We start from the raw sequence: 15,973 nt of genomic DNA on the forward strand, positions 1-15,973 counted from the left end.
AAACAAAAAAGGAGAAAGAAAATTTTAGTTTTGGATAGAATCTAAGTACAATTTACTTGAGAAATCATGGTTCCTATTCGCCATTAGAGAGTTTATTTCTCTTCTCTTTCTTCTGTGTTCTTCTGCGAAAAATTTCATCCCTCCTATTGCTCTACTGCTCTCCCATATATATAGGAATAGGAATTGGAATAAGTGGACTTCGATTCTGATTCAAACTCAACTTGCCCTAATGTGAACAAGGCCACCGATGCCCATTAGCTACTTAGTGTGCCTAGGCTTGCCCCCCTAGAGACTATTGCATCATTAGCTTGGGGGGTCTAGTCCTCCCCATCGATAGTTTGCCCTATGCCCCAAGCCTTAGCACCCTCTTGAGCTGCCATAGATGTGGACTCCCATCTGTGAGTGATATCCTCGCTAATGGAGGCCACAGTAACTAGGGTCTCGATGGGGATGGGGTGAGGGGGATCATGAGGCAGATGGGTTCGTGTGTGGGGTGGGAGTGGAGAGTAGGAGATGAGGAAGAGTAGTGGTTGTCGCTGAAGCCATCTATTCAGCTAAAATCCAAAAGTCGATTGCAACAAAGTTTCTTGTCGGTTCGATTTAATATGAATCTAACAGCATCACCGTATTTTATTATCGATGTGATTGTTTGAAGAACTGATTGTAAAAATCTACTGTAACGAAAGGTTGCACCTAATAAAAGACTGCCAAATTGCTGATTATTGAAAAAAAATTCCTTGTAATAAGGCGTGCAAAACATCAGATCAGATATTGACATTTTCCATCAAATAACTTTGGTTTTTAAATGGTTTTGTTACCAAAAGACAATATCATAATTATCTTTACATTTCTTAAGAAATAGTTGCCATTAAGATCTTTTGACTATTTAAGAATTAAGTTATTATGGTTAGCTTTTAATAAAATATTCCTAATATATAAATTTTAAAGTTAACAAAATAAGGTGTAAAAGTTTATCAATGATTTTTGTCTCATATATAAAAAATATTTTTCTTTGTACTATGATATTGGGTAAATATTAGATAGCTTTTAAAACATATTACAAATCTATCCAAAAGAAAGATAGTCTTTTCTAAACTAAAGTTCCACTTTTAGTCATAATTAATTAGATTTAACTAATAGAGTAATATTTTTAAAAGAACATAATGGATTCAGTCGGAATTATGATATTTTGAAGAATGTAACTGTAGTTATGATATTTTGAAAACTTTTAAAGCATGTCTATGACAAATTCAAAATCTAAGGAAAACTTGACAGAGATCAACTTGAGTAGATCACAACAAAGCAAGGTCGGATAGCTTTAGTATTGAATACAACGAGCTCATCCAAACTGGAATAAATTCCAACTGCACCAGCCACTGAATCATACTCCTCTAGAGCATCACTGTTCCTCCTCACTCTTCCTGCTATCACCCTGCATACCAACATTGCTCTGTTCTCACCATCCAATAAGATCTGTGCGGCATCGTGTGCTCTTCCGCCGCTCACCATCGTGCCAATCCTACCGTCCTTGTCGGTCTTGAAACAATCTCTTATTATGCTGCAGACTTTGCATTGTCGGATTGAATCACACAAGTTGGTTGATCCATTCAGGCCATGGGAGCACTTGAAGGTAGTGCAATGGAACCTAAGGAGCTCATTTCCATCAGCAATGCATCTAGGATGCTTCTTTGAGAACTTGCCTTTATAGAGCCTCTATAATCTTCGAACTTTGTGATTGTCTTTTGGGTATTGTGGACTTTTAAGATCCTGTCTATCTTACATTGGAGCTTGTTTATTGAGCCAGCTTGATTGAAATATTATCTATACTATGTTTCTGCTATTTGTCTTCGGGACCTAATTCTGGCACTGAATCGAAAGAAAGAAACAACTTAGCTATTAGATTAAGAAAAATAAAGAGGATGTGAATTTAACAATAGATATAAGTGCGTTCAATCTTTCTATAACCATCACATATAGATTTATGGGTAAGGATGGTAAAGAAACTAAAAGAACAAAGCAGAGTATAGAAGTATACAAATGGTATGATAGAAAGACTTCAAAATAAATAGATGACAAAAAAAAATTAAAAGATTTAGTTGATCAAACCTGCATGTCCTATTGCTTGATGAAGATCCAAACTCTCAGGTTTCAGAAATATCTCCCCACATTCAGGACATGAGCAGATAGTAGCCCTCAGAGAAGAATCTCTCAATATCCCAATTATTGGATCAACCACCATATGGCATTCATAGCACCCAGTGAAAGCCTTCTAAGCTTGTTCTCCAGTCAATATTTGACTTCAAAATTGAACTTGTCACTATCTAAGTATAATATTATGATTAATAGGACAGTGGTCCTCCATGGGGCTTGGAGAAAGACAATGAAGCTGTAGTCATGAGACCACTTTGGCCTGCAAAATCTCGTCTGCTTACTTATTTCAGGCATCAGAATGGGTGACAGAGAGAATAAAGAGGCAGGTTTCGCGCTTTGCGTCAAAAAGTCTAGCTTCTATTTTTTTGGAGCCATTTGCAAACATAGTACCCACAGGCTTGGAACACCATCATTAATGGTCTTTTAATTCTCTCTGGTAAAAGAATTGAAGTATATATTCGTCAATCTGCAGCCGAAGATGTTGTGGCTGTCTACTCTCTTGTAGTGCAAACGGAGGCAAACCATTTCAATATTTTTATATTTTTCGAGGGCTTCTTTGGCAGGTAACGTGGAGTTAGGAACCTCCTACGACCAAAAGTAACAAAATATTCTGGAGGTATAGGAGATTCCAAAATATTTTTAAAGTAACAAAGTATTCACTATTATAATGATAAAAATTATGATAGGGTGTGAACGATAACAAGAGACAAAATATAGTGTTTTCAATAAATTCAATAAAACCTAAATTATCTAATGCAAGACTTGCGAGGGGCATTTGTATAAAAAGACCTATAGTTTTCGAAATAGCAAAAATAAACTCTAGTGTGTAATTTTATGTAAATTATGTATTTTTATTATAAAAAAACATGCATCTAGTATAAAAAATAAACACAATTCAGTTTTAAAAACCAAATCTTACTATTATCAATATTTAAAAACTGTTTTTATGTAATCCTATATACATTTTTTTAAGAGGCCTACCCAATATTTCTTGGAGGTTCTTCGTATGATTAAAACATGTGAATGTACATATAATACTGCAACAATTAAGGATGGTCATAAAGCACTAGATACCATGTTGTCTCCGTGAATTTAAAATAAATTATATAACAAGCAAAACCAGCAGATATATTATACTAAGTTCTTTTTGAGAGAAGAATACCAACTCTTATCATTTTTCGAGTAATGATTTAACTAGTAAGTCTGATAAATTGCACTTAAAAATTTTCCACAGTTGCAGTTTGAGTCTGCATCAATGCCAATCAATTGCAGGACCATGTCAAAGAAATAAAGTAAAGGTCTATGATCTATGACAACAGGAGTGAGAAAATAGAAGATTAAAATGGAATCACACATCTATCCGTAATCCAAGGGTCATATACGATCCTGCAAGAGTAGAAATCAACCTACCTTCAAGCCATTATCCGAGCTGACCTCACATAAAGGCTGTCCACAACCTTACTGATGTTTGAGATGGTGTCAAGTGTTGCCGGGAAAATGGCATCAGTCTTAGGGTCATCAAAGATGATAAGGCAGCCAGCACCCTGGTCAAGAGTGCCTGCAAATTTCTTGTCAAGTATCATCTGAGAAAGCTTCTTTTCAACATGATCAACTGCCAACTCAATCATCTCAGCAACATGTGCAATCTGCACACTTGAGTAGGGCTCTATCAACCTACACAGATTCTGCTCCAGAAGGGTGTCATACAACGACGAGAGGTGTCTATGAACAATTGGGTCTTCCTCTAATTGGGTCTTGTAGTCTCGAAGAGCAGTTTCAAAGAATTTCAGAGACCTTTTCGAGTATGCATCAGCCACAGCCTTCATAGCATCCAAATCAGGGCCAACATAGTGCAGACCAGCCTTAGAAGAGATTATTCCTGCAACATCATCAGCTTGACTAACCATTATCTTGCACAGGAGCATGTACTTCAAGCTAAAGACTGCCCTGGGATCCTCAAGTGCATTAAATGCTTCAAATGCTTCAAAAAAGTAGCTGTAAGCAGTCTTATAATCTTTCTCTTCTGCATGAAGAATACCACTCTGCAAATCTATCGTTCCCTGCTGGGCTGGAGGAACATAAATGGCATTAGCAGCTGTTCTTGCTGCAGTTAGAGCAGCTTTAGCCTTTGGCAAATTCCTCAGAGAGAAATGAAGTTTGCTCTCTAAAAGGTCAATATCCACCAAGAGCAATTTGTCATCTAACCTTCTGACCTCCTTGATAAGACCTGAAAGAAGGGTAAGAGCTTCAGAAAATTCTTTGTTTTCCATCAGGAGAGCAGCAAGCCTAGCCTCAACCCGTTGCCTGAGAAAAGTACGCTTCTCTGCACGGGTCCATTCCACCATTTCCTTGCATAGAGAGATCTGCAGATCAGAGGTTCCTGGTATCTTCACAACTGCATCTATGATCCCCCGCACAATTTTGGCAGTCTTTGCCTTCGGTATTAAAGAGAAAAAAGGTCTCAGTTGTGTCAGAAGACTTCTTAGTTCCTCAGCTTTCTTTTCTTGGGTAAGAAGTTCTGTAAGATTTGAAATTGCCTGCTCTTTTATGCGCAGTGCTTCTGGGGAGGATGACGGGTTTTCCAGCACACGGTAAAGGATTGAAATGGACTCGGAAGGATTTATAGCCTCCAAGGCCTGTGCAATAGACTCAGTCGTAGCAGGAAGATATGACGACTGCATTACTGAAGACATTCCAACTGCCTAACTAATAACGGAACAAGATCAGAACGAAAAATTTCTCAGAATAATATATCACAAGTAGAAGTATTATAAAGCAGAAAAGTACCATGTTTAAAAATCCAGAAGATAATTGGAGCAGTCATGGTTAAATTTACCATGTTTAAAAAATCCAGAAGATACTTGGAACAGTCATGGTTCAGCAAAACAATGATAAGAAAAAGGAAGATGACGATAAACCATTGAGAAAACCCTCTCAAGAAAGAGGTTACTAATAGGTGAAGGAGATATTTTTAATATTGATGAATTAAAAAGACGTTAAAAGATTATTCTTGATCTAAAGCCTGTCTGCAGAATGTCTGCAATTTTGTGTTGCCCTTGTAACATATTTCTCTAAAACAGATTATAAAGTCAAAAACTGAAACAAGGTTTCACAATACTCAAAATCTAAATATAGATAATTGATGATCAACCTAAGGTATAACACATAATGATCTAATTCCATCAAGTGAATAAAATTCTTTTCCTGCAGCAATCAGTAGACCATGGTTCCCAAAATTAGCTGTTGTCGGGTCATATCAGCCATAACCGACCGAAATTCGGACCAAAACTAGTCTAGTGAATAGTTTGGGTCTAGGATCGGCTAATTTTGGCCGTATTGGCCGTAATATTGGCAAAAACATTTGGCCAAAACTTAATTTTTTTAAGATTCAATTAGAATCTAAATTATATCTAATCTATAATTAATGTCCTTAGCTACTTTATTTTTTAAGTTTTCAGTTTTTACCTTCTATCTCTCACACACTTTTCTCCCATCCCTCATACTTTATTGAGTTTATCCAACGACTTAACTAGTAAGCCCCTCCAACTACTCCGCACTCTAGTGAACTCATCATGTGAGTATTATTTTTTTCTCATTTCTCTTCACTCTTTTCCTCACCTACTCTTCTAACTTCTCTTTTTTTTTTTTATTGCTACAGAACAATAGATAAAGAGATCTCTCTTCATTATTGTTGTGCAGTTTTAATTTGAATATAAAAATTTGCTAAATTCATCATAGATTTTGAGTGAATTTTTTATTTAATTTTTAGACTTGATATGCGTAATTTTCATTTTCTTATTTTAAGTTTTTTTTTTCTAAATTTTTAGAATTTTTTTGTATTTTTAAATAATATTTAGAATTTTATAAAATTAAAAGTAGTCCAATTCGGTATGGACGGCGATATGACCGATACGGCCAATATGTATCGATTTTTCTAACAACAGATCCAAATCTCGATATCGACTCTCAGAATATTACAGTAGACCACATCAAAATTATAAAATACTTATATATGACCAAGAGAATGTTCACTAAGTGGTGCAAGATCAATCAACATGTTCCTAGCGCTTGATCATAGACAGCTGAAAAAAAACATAGCATGAAATTTTCATCCTAGAACAGCCTTATCTGAGATCCCAAAAGTATTTTGAAGAAATTGAAAATACAATCTCCAGATGCTTCCTTTCTTGGCTAATCAAATTTTAGAAGTAGTAACTGAATCATTTCATCAATCTTTTAGCTAATTATTGTCAAAACAAGTACATAACACCACAAATACCAAGTAAAACTTAATAAATCATGCCCTTCAACCCTTGGACCTCTCCTTGTTCGACACAAAGAAAAAGGTGGCACCCCTATCTACCATGGCTATTATTTTCTTATGCACCAACCAAGTGAAAAAAAGATAGACAAAATTGTAAATCCAAATCATGGTTTGATGTTTCACCCAAGATGGAGCAATATAGGGCTTATAGGCCAAAACTTATTAAAAAGTATGGTTAAACTCATTGTTCAATGCTGAATTTAGGAAGATTGCAAGTTTTGACCTTCAACGTAGTTCACTATCAATTTGAACCAATATATTCCAGCCAAATCTTTTGTTCTACCAATGGACAAAATGATAAAATAATCAAAGCCAAAATGATGACGTTATCATGCTTTACTTGGAAGAAATAGAGATTCTAAATTTTCATTTCCACAAAACCCTTGCAATATTCAGCATGATGATCAATGAAGATATTCTAATTTTATATCTTCTCCTTGCTGACAAAACATTTGAGAACAACAAAACATTTAAGTATTTAACTAACAACCATCTAAATCCAACTTCATTCTTCCGTGAGTCATTTAAAGCATGGATTGAAGTTTCGGTCAATCTCGATCTATATTCACTGAAATATTTAACTAACAACCATCTAAATCAAACTTCATTCTTACGTGAGTCATTTAAAGCATGGATTGAAGTTTTGGCCAATCTCGATCTATATTCGCTGAAATAGATCTACAAATACGACTGATATGTATTGTTTTTTCAAGTGGCTTATCCCGATCCCAAAATTGATATTAAAGACCTTAATTTAAAGTACGATAAAATTAATTTTAAAAAGATGATTTTCTTCTTTTTTTTTTCCTTATGGGCTAGTAAATCAAAAGGAAGTACATTGCCCATGGAATTAGAGCAAGATGGCTAAGAAGGAGAAATGCCTCTGTTTTGTGCGCTCATCAATGCGTCATAACCCACATAGATTTCTACAAGTTGCCACAAGCATGACTCATGGATTAGGATGCTTTACAAGCTTACAACTAAGAACATAAACACACATTTAAAGTGAAAATTGACTGTATCTAACCAAAGTTATGTGTAATACCTTAGATGACTAATTATGTGAGCCATTCAAGATTGTAAGACATGTCACGAGGGAAAAGTGATTAACAAGAAGTAAACAAGATTATCTTTGGAACGTTGATTCCAACTTGAAAGGTAGGGAAGGTAGATCTAAGATATAATGATATAGTAAGACTTTTTTTTGAGCAAAGATGTAGTAAGATTACTGATGAGAAAATTATGCTTCTGCATAATAGTAATTACATGTCTATCTATAATAATCATGTAGCATTGTAGGTTATCATCTCTCCTTTTAGAGTACCTTCCACCTATGAAATTCACGTCTTTTTATGTTTTTATAGGACAAGCTTAAATTTCTAACCAATAAAGAATCTCCTTGATGAAGAACATTCTATTATTCTAGACATCTCACCAAATAAACAGAGACATCTAGCACAAGGGTAAGTGGAAACATTTCTTGTATGAAACCATTCTAACACAACCATAAGACAGCTCCAATAAAACACATTATTGGCATATCCATGAATTAGCTACTAACTGGGCTGCGTTTTCCACTAAGCCTTGAATGACATTAAGTGCCACAACATATAAATCATGCATAAGAACTTCTTAGTTATTACAATCAATAAAACATCAGAGCGGATGTTTTCCAACTTTGATAACTAAGATCCACAGTATCAGCGTGGTCAGGCCAGCCCATGGTGCGGTCTGCCATTTTTCTTTAAAAAAATTACATATGGTAAATGTACTTAACGCTATATAGAGAGCTATCCATACAATTACTTGGTGTCGCAGACTATTGATTCTTGACTACTAAAGGAACACAACTCATCAAAACATTTCATTTTCATGGAATTAGTTTTGGCATTTGGCATTGACAATAATCCATATGGATTACAAACTCAACACGAAATTAAATTTGGTGAATGAGAATTTTTCTGCAGGAAATTCCAGACTGTGAGGGAGGTAGTGGTCGTGGTGGAGATTGGTGAAGTAGGCAGAGGGAGTTGTCGGATAGTAGGGTATTTGGGGCTTCCTTAGAGAAATGAGAAGGGGGAAGAATCATGGGGACGGCTACTAACATTGCCGGGCAAACTCTAGAGAGAGAAAGAGAGAGAATAAGAGTACCTGTTCCAATAACCGTCTCGGTCGCCGGCCACCTCCGTCACGGTCCTCGGCTCGTCCGATCGCCCACCACGCGCAAGAGCAGGAGAGAAATCGAGAAGAAATTACGAGGCGATTGCTTGAGATCTGGGACTTCAGGGTTAGGGCTAAAGTTTTTTCTCTCTTTCCTTTTTTTGGGAATTTTGCATTTAACCACCTACATTTAGGATTTATTGCGATAACGTTCTTCCTTTTAGGTATTTTCAGATTGACTCCTCTTTTTTATGGGTATATTTGCAAAAGTCAGAACTTCTAATTAGATAGCTCATAGCTAGGCTAGCTATATAGCTACATACAACCACGTTAAGGAGGTGTTGGGTTGTCGAAGTGTGAACACAGAATGGGAGAGTAAATACCAAAAATATTCTTGATTGCATGGTAGAAATTAGGAAACCATGATGTCTCTCCAAAGGCTAGTTTCGTAATTTTATATTAAATGAAATTAGGATGAGATTCTTCTCCTCTATTCTAGGTCTAATTTTTTTGAGATAAATGAGAATTTAGTAGTGTTCCAGTTAAATTGATACTGATAAAATTTGAACCCTAATACACTCATATATTATGAGCTCCTTTAATCATATGCACTATCTTATTAATTTATTTTAGGTCCAAATTAAAGTATCAAAACGGGTATAAGGGGTCACATGAGAGCATTTATCAGTTTTGATTTATGCTAATTATATCTACAAAAATGTCTACTAACAAGAGATACATAACCCATAATTGGACTCCCTTATTGCTCAACCTAACATAATCCATAATTGGACTCCCTATTGCTCAACCTAAAACCGTTTCAATGTTCTTTTTTCTTTCTTTTTCAAAAGATTACAGTCACGCCAACCGGTGATGTGATAATCTATATTTCTTATCTTATAGAAGTATCTATATTTAATAATAGACAGAATAAAAAGTATGTTCCGGAGAAAATGAGAATAACAGAAGAAAAGACAGAATGTGAGAAAAAAGGCAAAAAAGAAATTTCTCATCTTATTTTAATATAATAAAAAAGGAGAAATGAAAAGTAATCCTCTTCTGCTTTGTTTGTGTTAAAAAGTATGACTTAAGCTTTTGAGATAATAAGTTGTCTAAGATTAGAGCTACAATTTCTCCAAGTTAGAAGTTAAACCTTGTTAGCCTACTTTTATTTCATAATATTACATGTGGAAAAATAATACTTAGTAATCACCCAAAATCCTATGGGAGGCGGTAGTGCGAAATTTTCCGCAATGGGAGAAAGCTTGACGGAGCAATGTCTAATGGAGTAGAAGGCCCACGGGTCATGAACTTCTTCCTTATTTAACTATCTCTAAGCTTTGGCAGACCAAGTCACCACTTAGGGCCGACCACTATTGCCTATCTCCTTGTCTAGCCACACTCCCTTGACCCTAAGGAATGGTCTATACGTCTTCTCTATCACCTTCTTTACCGACTACAACCACCCACCATCACCATTAGTTACCTTTCTATACTGCCTTACCCTAGGCTGATCACTACCACCACCTCGACCTCCTTTCCACAATCTATTCCTCCATCCCAAATCTATCAAAACCCAAAGTTGTATGATACATCTTACTGGAGTCTATTCTTATTATACTAGTTATTTATTTTAGAAAAAAAAAATAAAGTTTCTGTATGTCGCGTTCGAATACGAGAGGGGGCGCGTTCGAACGCCCTTGCGAACGCCTGTAGGTGTTTATATTGACAGAGAACGCAAATTGTGCATTTGAACGCACCCGACAGCGTTCGAGCGCCCATATGCAAATGCCTATATACGTTTGCATCGATAGAGAATGCAATTTGTGCATTCGAATGCAGTCGACCCCGTTCAAATGCGATCGGTGAAAATCTACTATTTCTAGAGTTAATAGTTGTCAATTTGTCTTGTTTGATTAGCCTCTTAAGGTGTGGATGGTAACCAAAAATAATATGATGAATGAATATTGATTTTTATCTCCTTCTATCCTCTCTACCCTAATATCCCTTCCCCTTCCTTCGTGCCCTAGCCGTGCGCCATATCGATGTCGGTGTTCTTCTAACCTCCCTCGTCTATCGAGTCCTTCTTCCTTCTTGGGAACTCGGCCACTTCTCCCCCTTTATCATTATCTCCTAAACTCCACAAATCATCCACCCTCATCTCCATTATCACCCCTAACCTTTTCGGGTTCCTACACAACATCCCCCACCTCCTTCGGTACACAACCCGAGGCCGTTGGTGGTGGAACCCGAAAAGAGCGTGGCACCGGTGCGTGTTTCATCGGTGAAGAAGATAGGAACTTTGATGATTATGTTGATCCCTTTGGAGATGGTGTTGGACGTGTTCGAGGATTCTGAGAAGAAAAGCAATAACCACAGTAGGTCAAACCTGAACCAAGGATCTTTTGTGAGCTCGACAATACTATCTGGGGGAGAATTGCACACTTCGACTTTTCAAAATTCGAAGGCAGGGATCCAACAAATTGATTGTTTCAAGTGGAGCAGTATTTTGATTGTTAAGGGACAGCGGAGGACGCAAATGTGACAATGGCAAGCTTTCACCTTCAGGGAACGGCGTTGCATTAGTACCGATCGACCATTCGAGGTAGAGGATTTATCGGTTGGGCAGAATTTTATAGGAAAATTATACGCAAATTTGGAATAGCGATGTATAAAAATTTTGCTGCCACATTAAGCAAAATGGTTCAGCGGATAACCATGTCAGAGTACCAAGCAGAATTTGAAAGAGTTAGTAGCCAGTGCGAGCCACTTTGGCCCGAACCGACATTGATGAGCACTTTTATTTCAGGGTTGAGGGAGGAGATCTAGGCGGACATTTTTGCTCTCTGTCCTACCACTCATGAGGAGGCCTTTGAAAAGGCCGTGAGGATGGAGCAAAAGCATAAGGCTTTGAAAATGGTAGTGAAGGCAAGTTGGGGTAGCTAAGATGGACGGTTTGTGCCGAGAACGCCGGCTAAAAATTCTACAGGTTTAAAAGCAGCGACTGCTAGTACAGGGATACGACCAATCTTGGGACCATCTTCTGATGTTAGAGGAGGCATAAGACCCTCTATTCGAACTCTCATACTTGCTTAGTTGGAGGAGCGAAGGGTGAAGAGGCTTTGCTTTCGATGCGATGAATATTTCACCCCCGGCCACCGATGCTCCAAACTGATCGAGAGTGTGATGCTTATCGATGGTCTCGAGGGGGACGATGAGGTTGTTGATAATGGAGAGTATGTAAAGGAGGTCCATGGGGATAACGCGGAGGAGGGCGCGAAGGAAGATATCTAAGCTAAGATATCAATAAATGCATATTCGAGTACTTTCGCGCCGAGGACATTGTAAGTTGACAGACTTATTAGAAAGTATTGTATGCATACCCCTATCAATTTTGAGAGTACACACAACTTTCTAGACGAGAGGTTGATGAGAAAGATAGGCTTGGATGCTGAACTGATCGTGGGGTTTGAGGTTGCTATTGGAGATGGCATGAAGCTTCGAGTGGAGAGCTTGTGCGGCCGGGTCGGTATACGGATGTAAGGACACGACATCATTCTAGACTTGTATCCATTGGTGCTGCGACGAGCGGACATAGTCCTTGGCACTCAGTAATTATAGAGCTTAGGATCCGTTACATTTGATTTCTGAAGTATGTGGATGAAATTTCAGCAAAGAAACAAAGTGGTGTGACCATATTCAGCAAGCTTGACTTAAGGGCTGGGTATCATCAAATTAGTGTTCTAATACGATTCGGACTTCACCGATGTCGTTTCAAGCATGGATACACTTTAGGAGTGTCTTTGTTTCTTGTTTTAATGTTTAATTTCTAAGAAAATAAAGTTTCTATAAGTCGCGTTTGAACGCGGGTGGAGTGCGTTCGAACGCGGTTGTGAACACGGTTGTGAACGCGGTTTGTGAACGTGGTTGTGAGAGTGTGCATTGTGCATTTGAACTCACTATGAACGCCTGCATCGCATTCAGAAATTTAGAGAAGTGGGAAATAAGCGCATTCGATCGCGCGTTCGAATGCCTGCATCGTGTTCGCAAATCTAGAGAAAAGCGAACTTGGTGCTTTCGAACGCGGTCGGTGAAATTGTATTGTTTAGAGTTAATTTTGAGTTGTTTGGTTAGCCTCTAAAAGGAATGTGGATGGCAACCATAGATTATTATTGAAAAATTGAGTTTTGCCTTGCCTCCTTCGTCTTCTTCGCTCTCGTTCTCTCAATCCCCGGTCACGCCGCTTCTAACCTCCCTCAACTGGCCAATCACCCTAGACTCTTAGGGGCGGCCCTCTCCTCCCCCTTCTTCCAATCTATCCAACACTTGTCCTAACCCTTCCATCAACCATAACCTTTCCATCACCACTTTTCACCGGTGACACCCCACAAATGTCAGTCCACCTCCAACCACCATCACCTAGGATTTCGTGCCTCCATCCACGGATCCTAAACAGACCATCCTGATGTTCGTCCACTAATCGAACGATATCTCGAGATCCCCACATCTGATTCACCTAAAACTCGATTTGTTGGAAATCTCTTTTCTAGGGCTACAACATATCTAAATTTCACATAGATTTGATGGCAGAATCTTTCGAAATCTTATTATAAAGTTCCGTGTCAGATTTAGTCCAGATTAGAGAATTTAAAGAGATTGAACCTTAGCATAAGAGGAGATCGTATCAAACTTTAGTATCAGAGCCACCATTCCTTAGACATGCACTACCTATAACAACAACCAGAGCTATGGCTGCACGGCGAGATGAAAAAGAAGAGATTCTCCCAATAGAGGAAAGGGAAACGGTTACAGGGACTTCCACCCGCGAAACCGTCCGATCTAAACGAAATACGGAAGAACCTAATGTTCAAGCCGTGTTAGGGTTTCTTTCTGAACAAATAGCCATCAACAACCGAATCCCTTATATAGAGTCACTATGCACTTAAAGATAATATAATGCATGGCAAAACATAGTTTCTTCACCTTGATGAAAGGGAAGGAGAGCTATATTACTTTTTTTAACTATAATTTGGTGAGAAATTTGATAACTATTTGTCGGTGGTATTTGTTTAAAATTATGGCTATTTCCACATATTCAATATATACAAATACATAAAAACCTGCGAGGGAGGGAGAAGAAAGCAGAGGAGTCAGTTGCCGACTTGAGGAGATTGCAAGTAAGCAAGTTCGAATGAGAGAAACACATGCAATAGTATTTTGGGTGTTTCGCTAATCCAGCGACCAGCGTCAAGCATGATCTGCCTCAAATGTGTTCTTGAGGCTGTAATAGGCGATGGTATGAGAAGATTTATTCGTTCGTGAAGAGCCGTCCATTTTACCATGTCCAAACTTAACACTGCATCTGATATATAAGCAAACGTTCAAACATGGCATTTTATTTTCTTCAGAGTTAAACTGGTCTGTTCTCTCAGTTTAGAATATTTCACCCTTCAACATGGTTGAGATGAAACATTGTTGATTACCTCAACCTGCAGCAATTCAGAATAAAAGAGCCTATCTACTTACATGCATTTTTACACATACATAGTATACACACTCTGATACAATGGTGCCCTCATTGTCTGATGCACATACTACTCCGTGGAACTCTTCAATTATTAATATACTTCGAATCCTCAACATGGTGCCGCATTCAACTCTTCATTGCAGTTCGCCGACGGGTGCCTCACTAAGCCATAGGAAATGGATGAAATCGTACAACTTTGCACTCACACTTACCTGGTCATGAAATAAGTTATTTTTCAGTCCAGAACCACTAATGATATGATTGTGATAAAATAAATCAAGCAGAAAAGACAATAGCACCTTGTAGGGCGTTGGGTTTAACCTCCTCATATGATCTGGTCGCATTAGGTTGAGATGCTGCATGCAGCGATTTCTGATTTTCTCTAGTGATGGTAGCTCTTCCCGAGTTTTACCTTGAAGTAAAGAGAATCAAATTCATAAAGTTGTGCATAAGCACTGTTTGCAATTTGAGGTTGGTGGATTGCAACATATAAACCTTATGATTTGTCAATTATTATGTCTGCAACAATCATGGTCCTCATACAATTTCGGCAATTACAAGAGTGCATCTCTCTCCATCTGTCTTTCCACTTCCGTCATTCAAGAACAAACACTTAGCCGATGCCAAATTCATTTGAGCCCTGGCCCGGTTTTTCCCCACTGAACAAACTTGGTTGACGAACACAGTTTAGGGTTTTAAGGTTTTAATTTTAGAATAACTTCTTTAGGACAATAATACGCTTTCACCAAAAGCAACTCTATCAAGCTATATTATTATGTCCCAGACATTGTTTTACCTATATCCCCATTCATTAATGCGGCAATTACATGGCAAAAATCATAGTAATTTGGTAGAGTTTAAAAAACATAGAAAAAAAAATTATAGGGATAGAAAGTTGGTCAAAAACTCTACTAAAACCTGCTTTATTCGACTCATTTTTCCTATCTTGAGTTTTTTCATAATATTTAAAACTAAATTGGTATACAGATATATGTTCCTATAGTAATCTTTAGCCCATATACGTATTTGTATATGGGTACAAATCTGATATAGAACTGGAAAGGATAGAATATTATCCAACTCTTGTTTTGGTAAAGCTATTATCTGACTGCTTTTGTTTTTGTTTTACTTATCATTTATGACATGTTCATATCCAGGAGAATGTAAAATGGTTGTCTACCCAAACTGAGATAATCTAGAATCTAGAATATGAAAAGGTTAGCAACTAATTAGCCTTCTGAGTTTCAAGTCCTCGAAACTATAACAAGACCACAGTTCTCTTGGCCACTTTAATTAAGTTCTCAGACTTCGACAAATCATATTGTGGCTATGTGGAAAGACTACTTAATGGTCACTGTCGGAAGTTTTTCATACTGTGCATTTTAAGGTAATCAGATAGCTTCATGTATAGTGAATGAAAAAGTCTAGGTATGCTAGTGAAGAATAGATATCCATACATGAACCTCCAGGCCAATAACACTTCAAAAGCTCCTCAACATACTGTGGTACAACATATGCTCTTTTTGATTCATTGAATGGATGACGACACAAGATTCTTTCTCCAACCTATTAAGTGAAGGGAAGAAAAGTAAGAAATTAAAATTTTAATTAACACTTCATACTCGATCAAGTGATGGAATGAGGTCGAGTATCATGCTCACTGAAATTTGCTGAAAGAATTAAAAGCAAAAACGTGAACTAACAGAATTCCAATTTCTCATGCTATGGTCCTTGTTGCAAGTTGTATAATTATATCACAAAGTACTAACATGCTTAATATATATTTTTCTTGCTGTCAACATGTAAATTAA

General features: G+C 37.4%; 2 protein-coding genes and 1 pseudogene across 4 annotated transcripts in view; all 3 read right to left on the minus strand.

Moving 5' to 3' along the window:
* Window positions 1-1,249: 1,249 nt before the first annotated feature.
* On the minus strand, window positions 1,250-3,155 carry LOC140772307 (uncharacterized; annotated as a pseudogene).
* Window positions 3,156-3,350: 195 nt separating this feature from the next.
* LOC140772306 (26S proteasome non-ATPase regulatory subunit 11 homolog) lies at window positions 3,351-8,773 on the minus strand. 2 transcript variants are annotated; one of them, XM_073114309.1, is made up of 2 exons: window positions 8,627-8,773; window positions 3,351-4,857 (listed from the first exon to the last, which is right to left on the minus strand). In XM_073114309.1, the coding sequence occupies exon 2, from the start codon at window positions 4,842-4,844 to the stop codon at window positions 3,564-3,566; it is 1,281 nt and encodes a 426-aa protein (XP_072970410.1). In that variant the 5' UTR covers window positions 4,845-4,857; window positions 8,627-8,773; the 3' UTR covers window positions 3,351-3,563. The 2 variants fall into 2 exon arrangements, with proteins under 2 accessions (XP_072970410.1, XP_072970412.1); XM_073114311.1 differs by having other exon boundaries at window positions 3,351-4,853; window positions 8,627-8,772.
* A 5,230-nt stretch (window positions 8,774-14,003) lies between these two features.
* The window catches only part of LOC140772107 (nicotinate phosphoribosyltransferase 2-like), a 29,971-nt gene continuing 28,001 nt past the window's right edge, over window positions 14,004-15,973 (minus strand). The window contains exons 13-15 of one of the 2 annotated variants that reach the window (XM_073114008.1): window positions 15,620-15,728; window positions 14,462-14,574; window positions 14,004-14,374 (exon numbers count right to left, since the gene is read on the minus strand). In XM_073114008.1, the coding sequence (XP_072970109.1) occupies window positions 14,297-14,374; window positions 14,462-14,574; window positions 15,620-15,728 (300 nt within the window). In that variant the 3' untranslated portion in view covers window positions 14,004-14,296. Of the gene's footprint in view, window positions 14,575-15,619; window positions 15,729-15,973 lie in introns of both variants that reach the window. The other variant, XM_073114007.1, reaches the window with a different exon arrangement.

The sequence above is a fragment of the Typha angustifolia genome, chromosome 12 (genome assembly GCF_048772165.1).
Source record: "Typha angustifolia cultivar Huaian chromosome 12, ASM4877216v1, whole genome shotgun sequence".
In the NCBI taxonomy this organism is placed as follows: Eukaryota; Viridiplantae; Streptophyta; class Magnoliopsida; order Poales; family Typhaceae; genus Typha; species Typha angustifolia.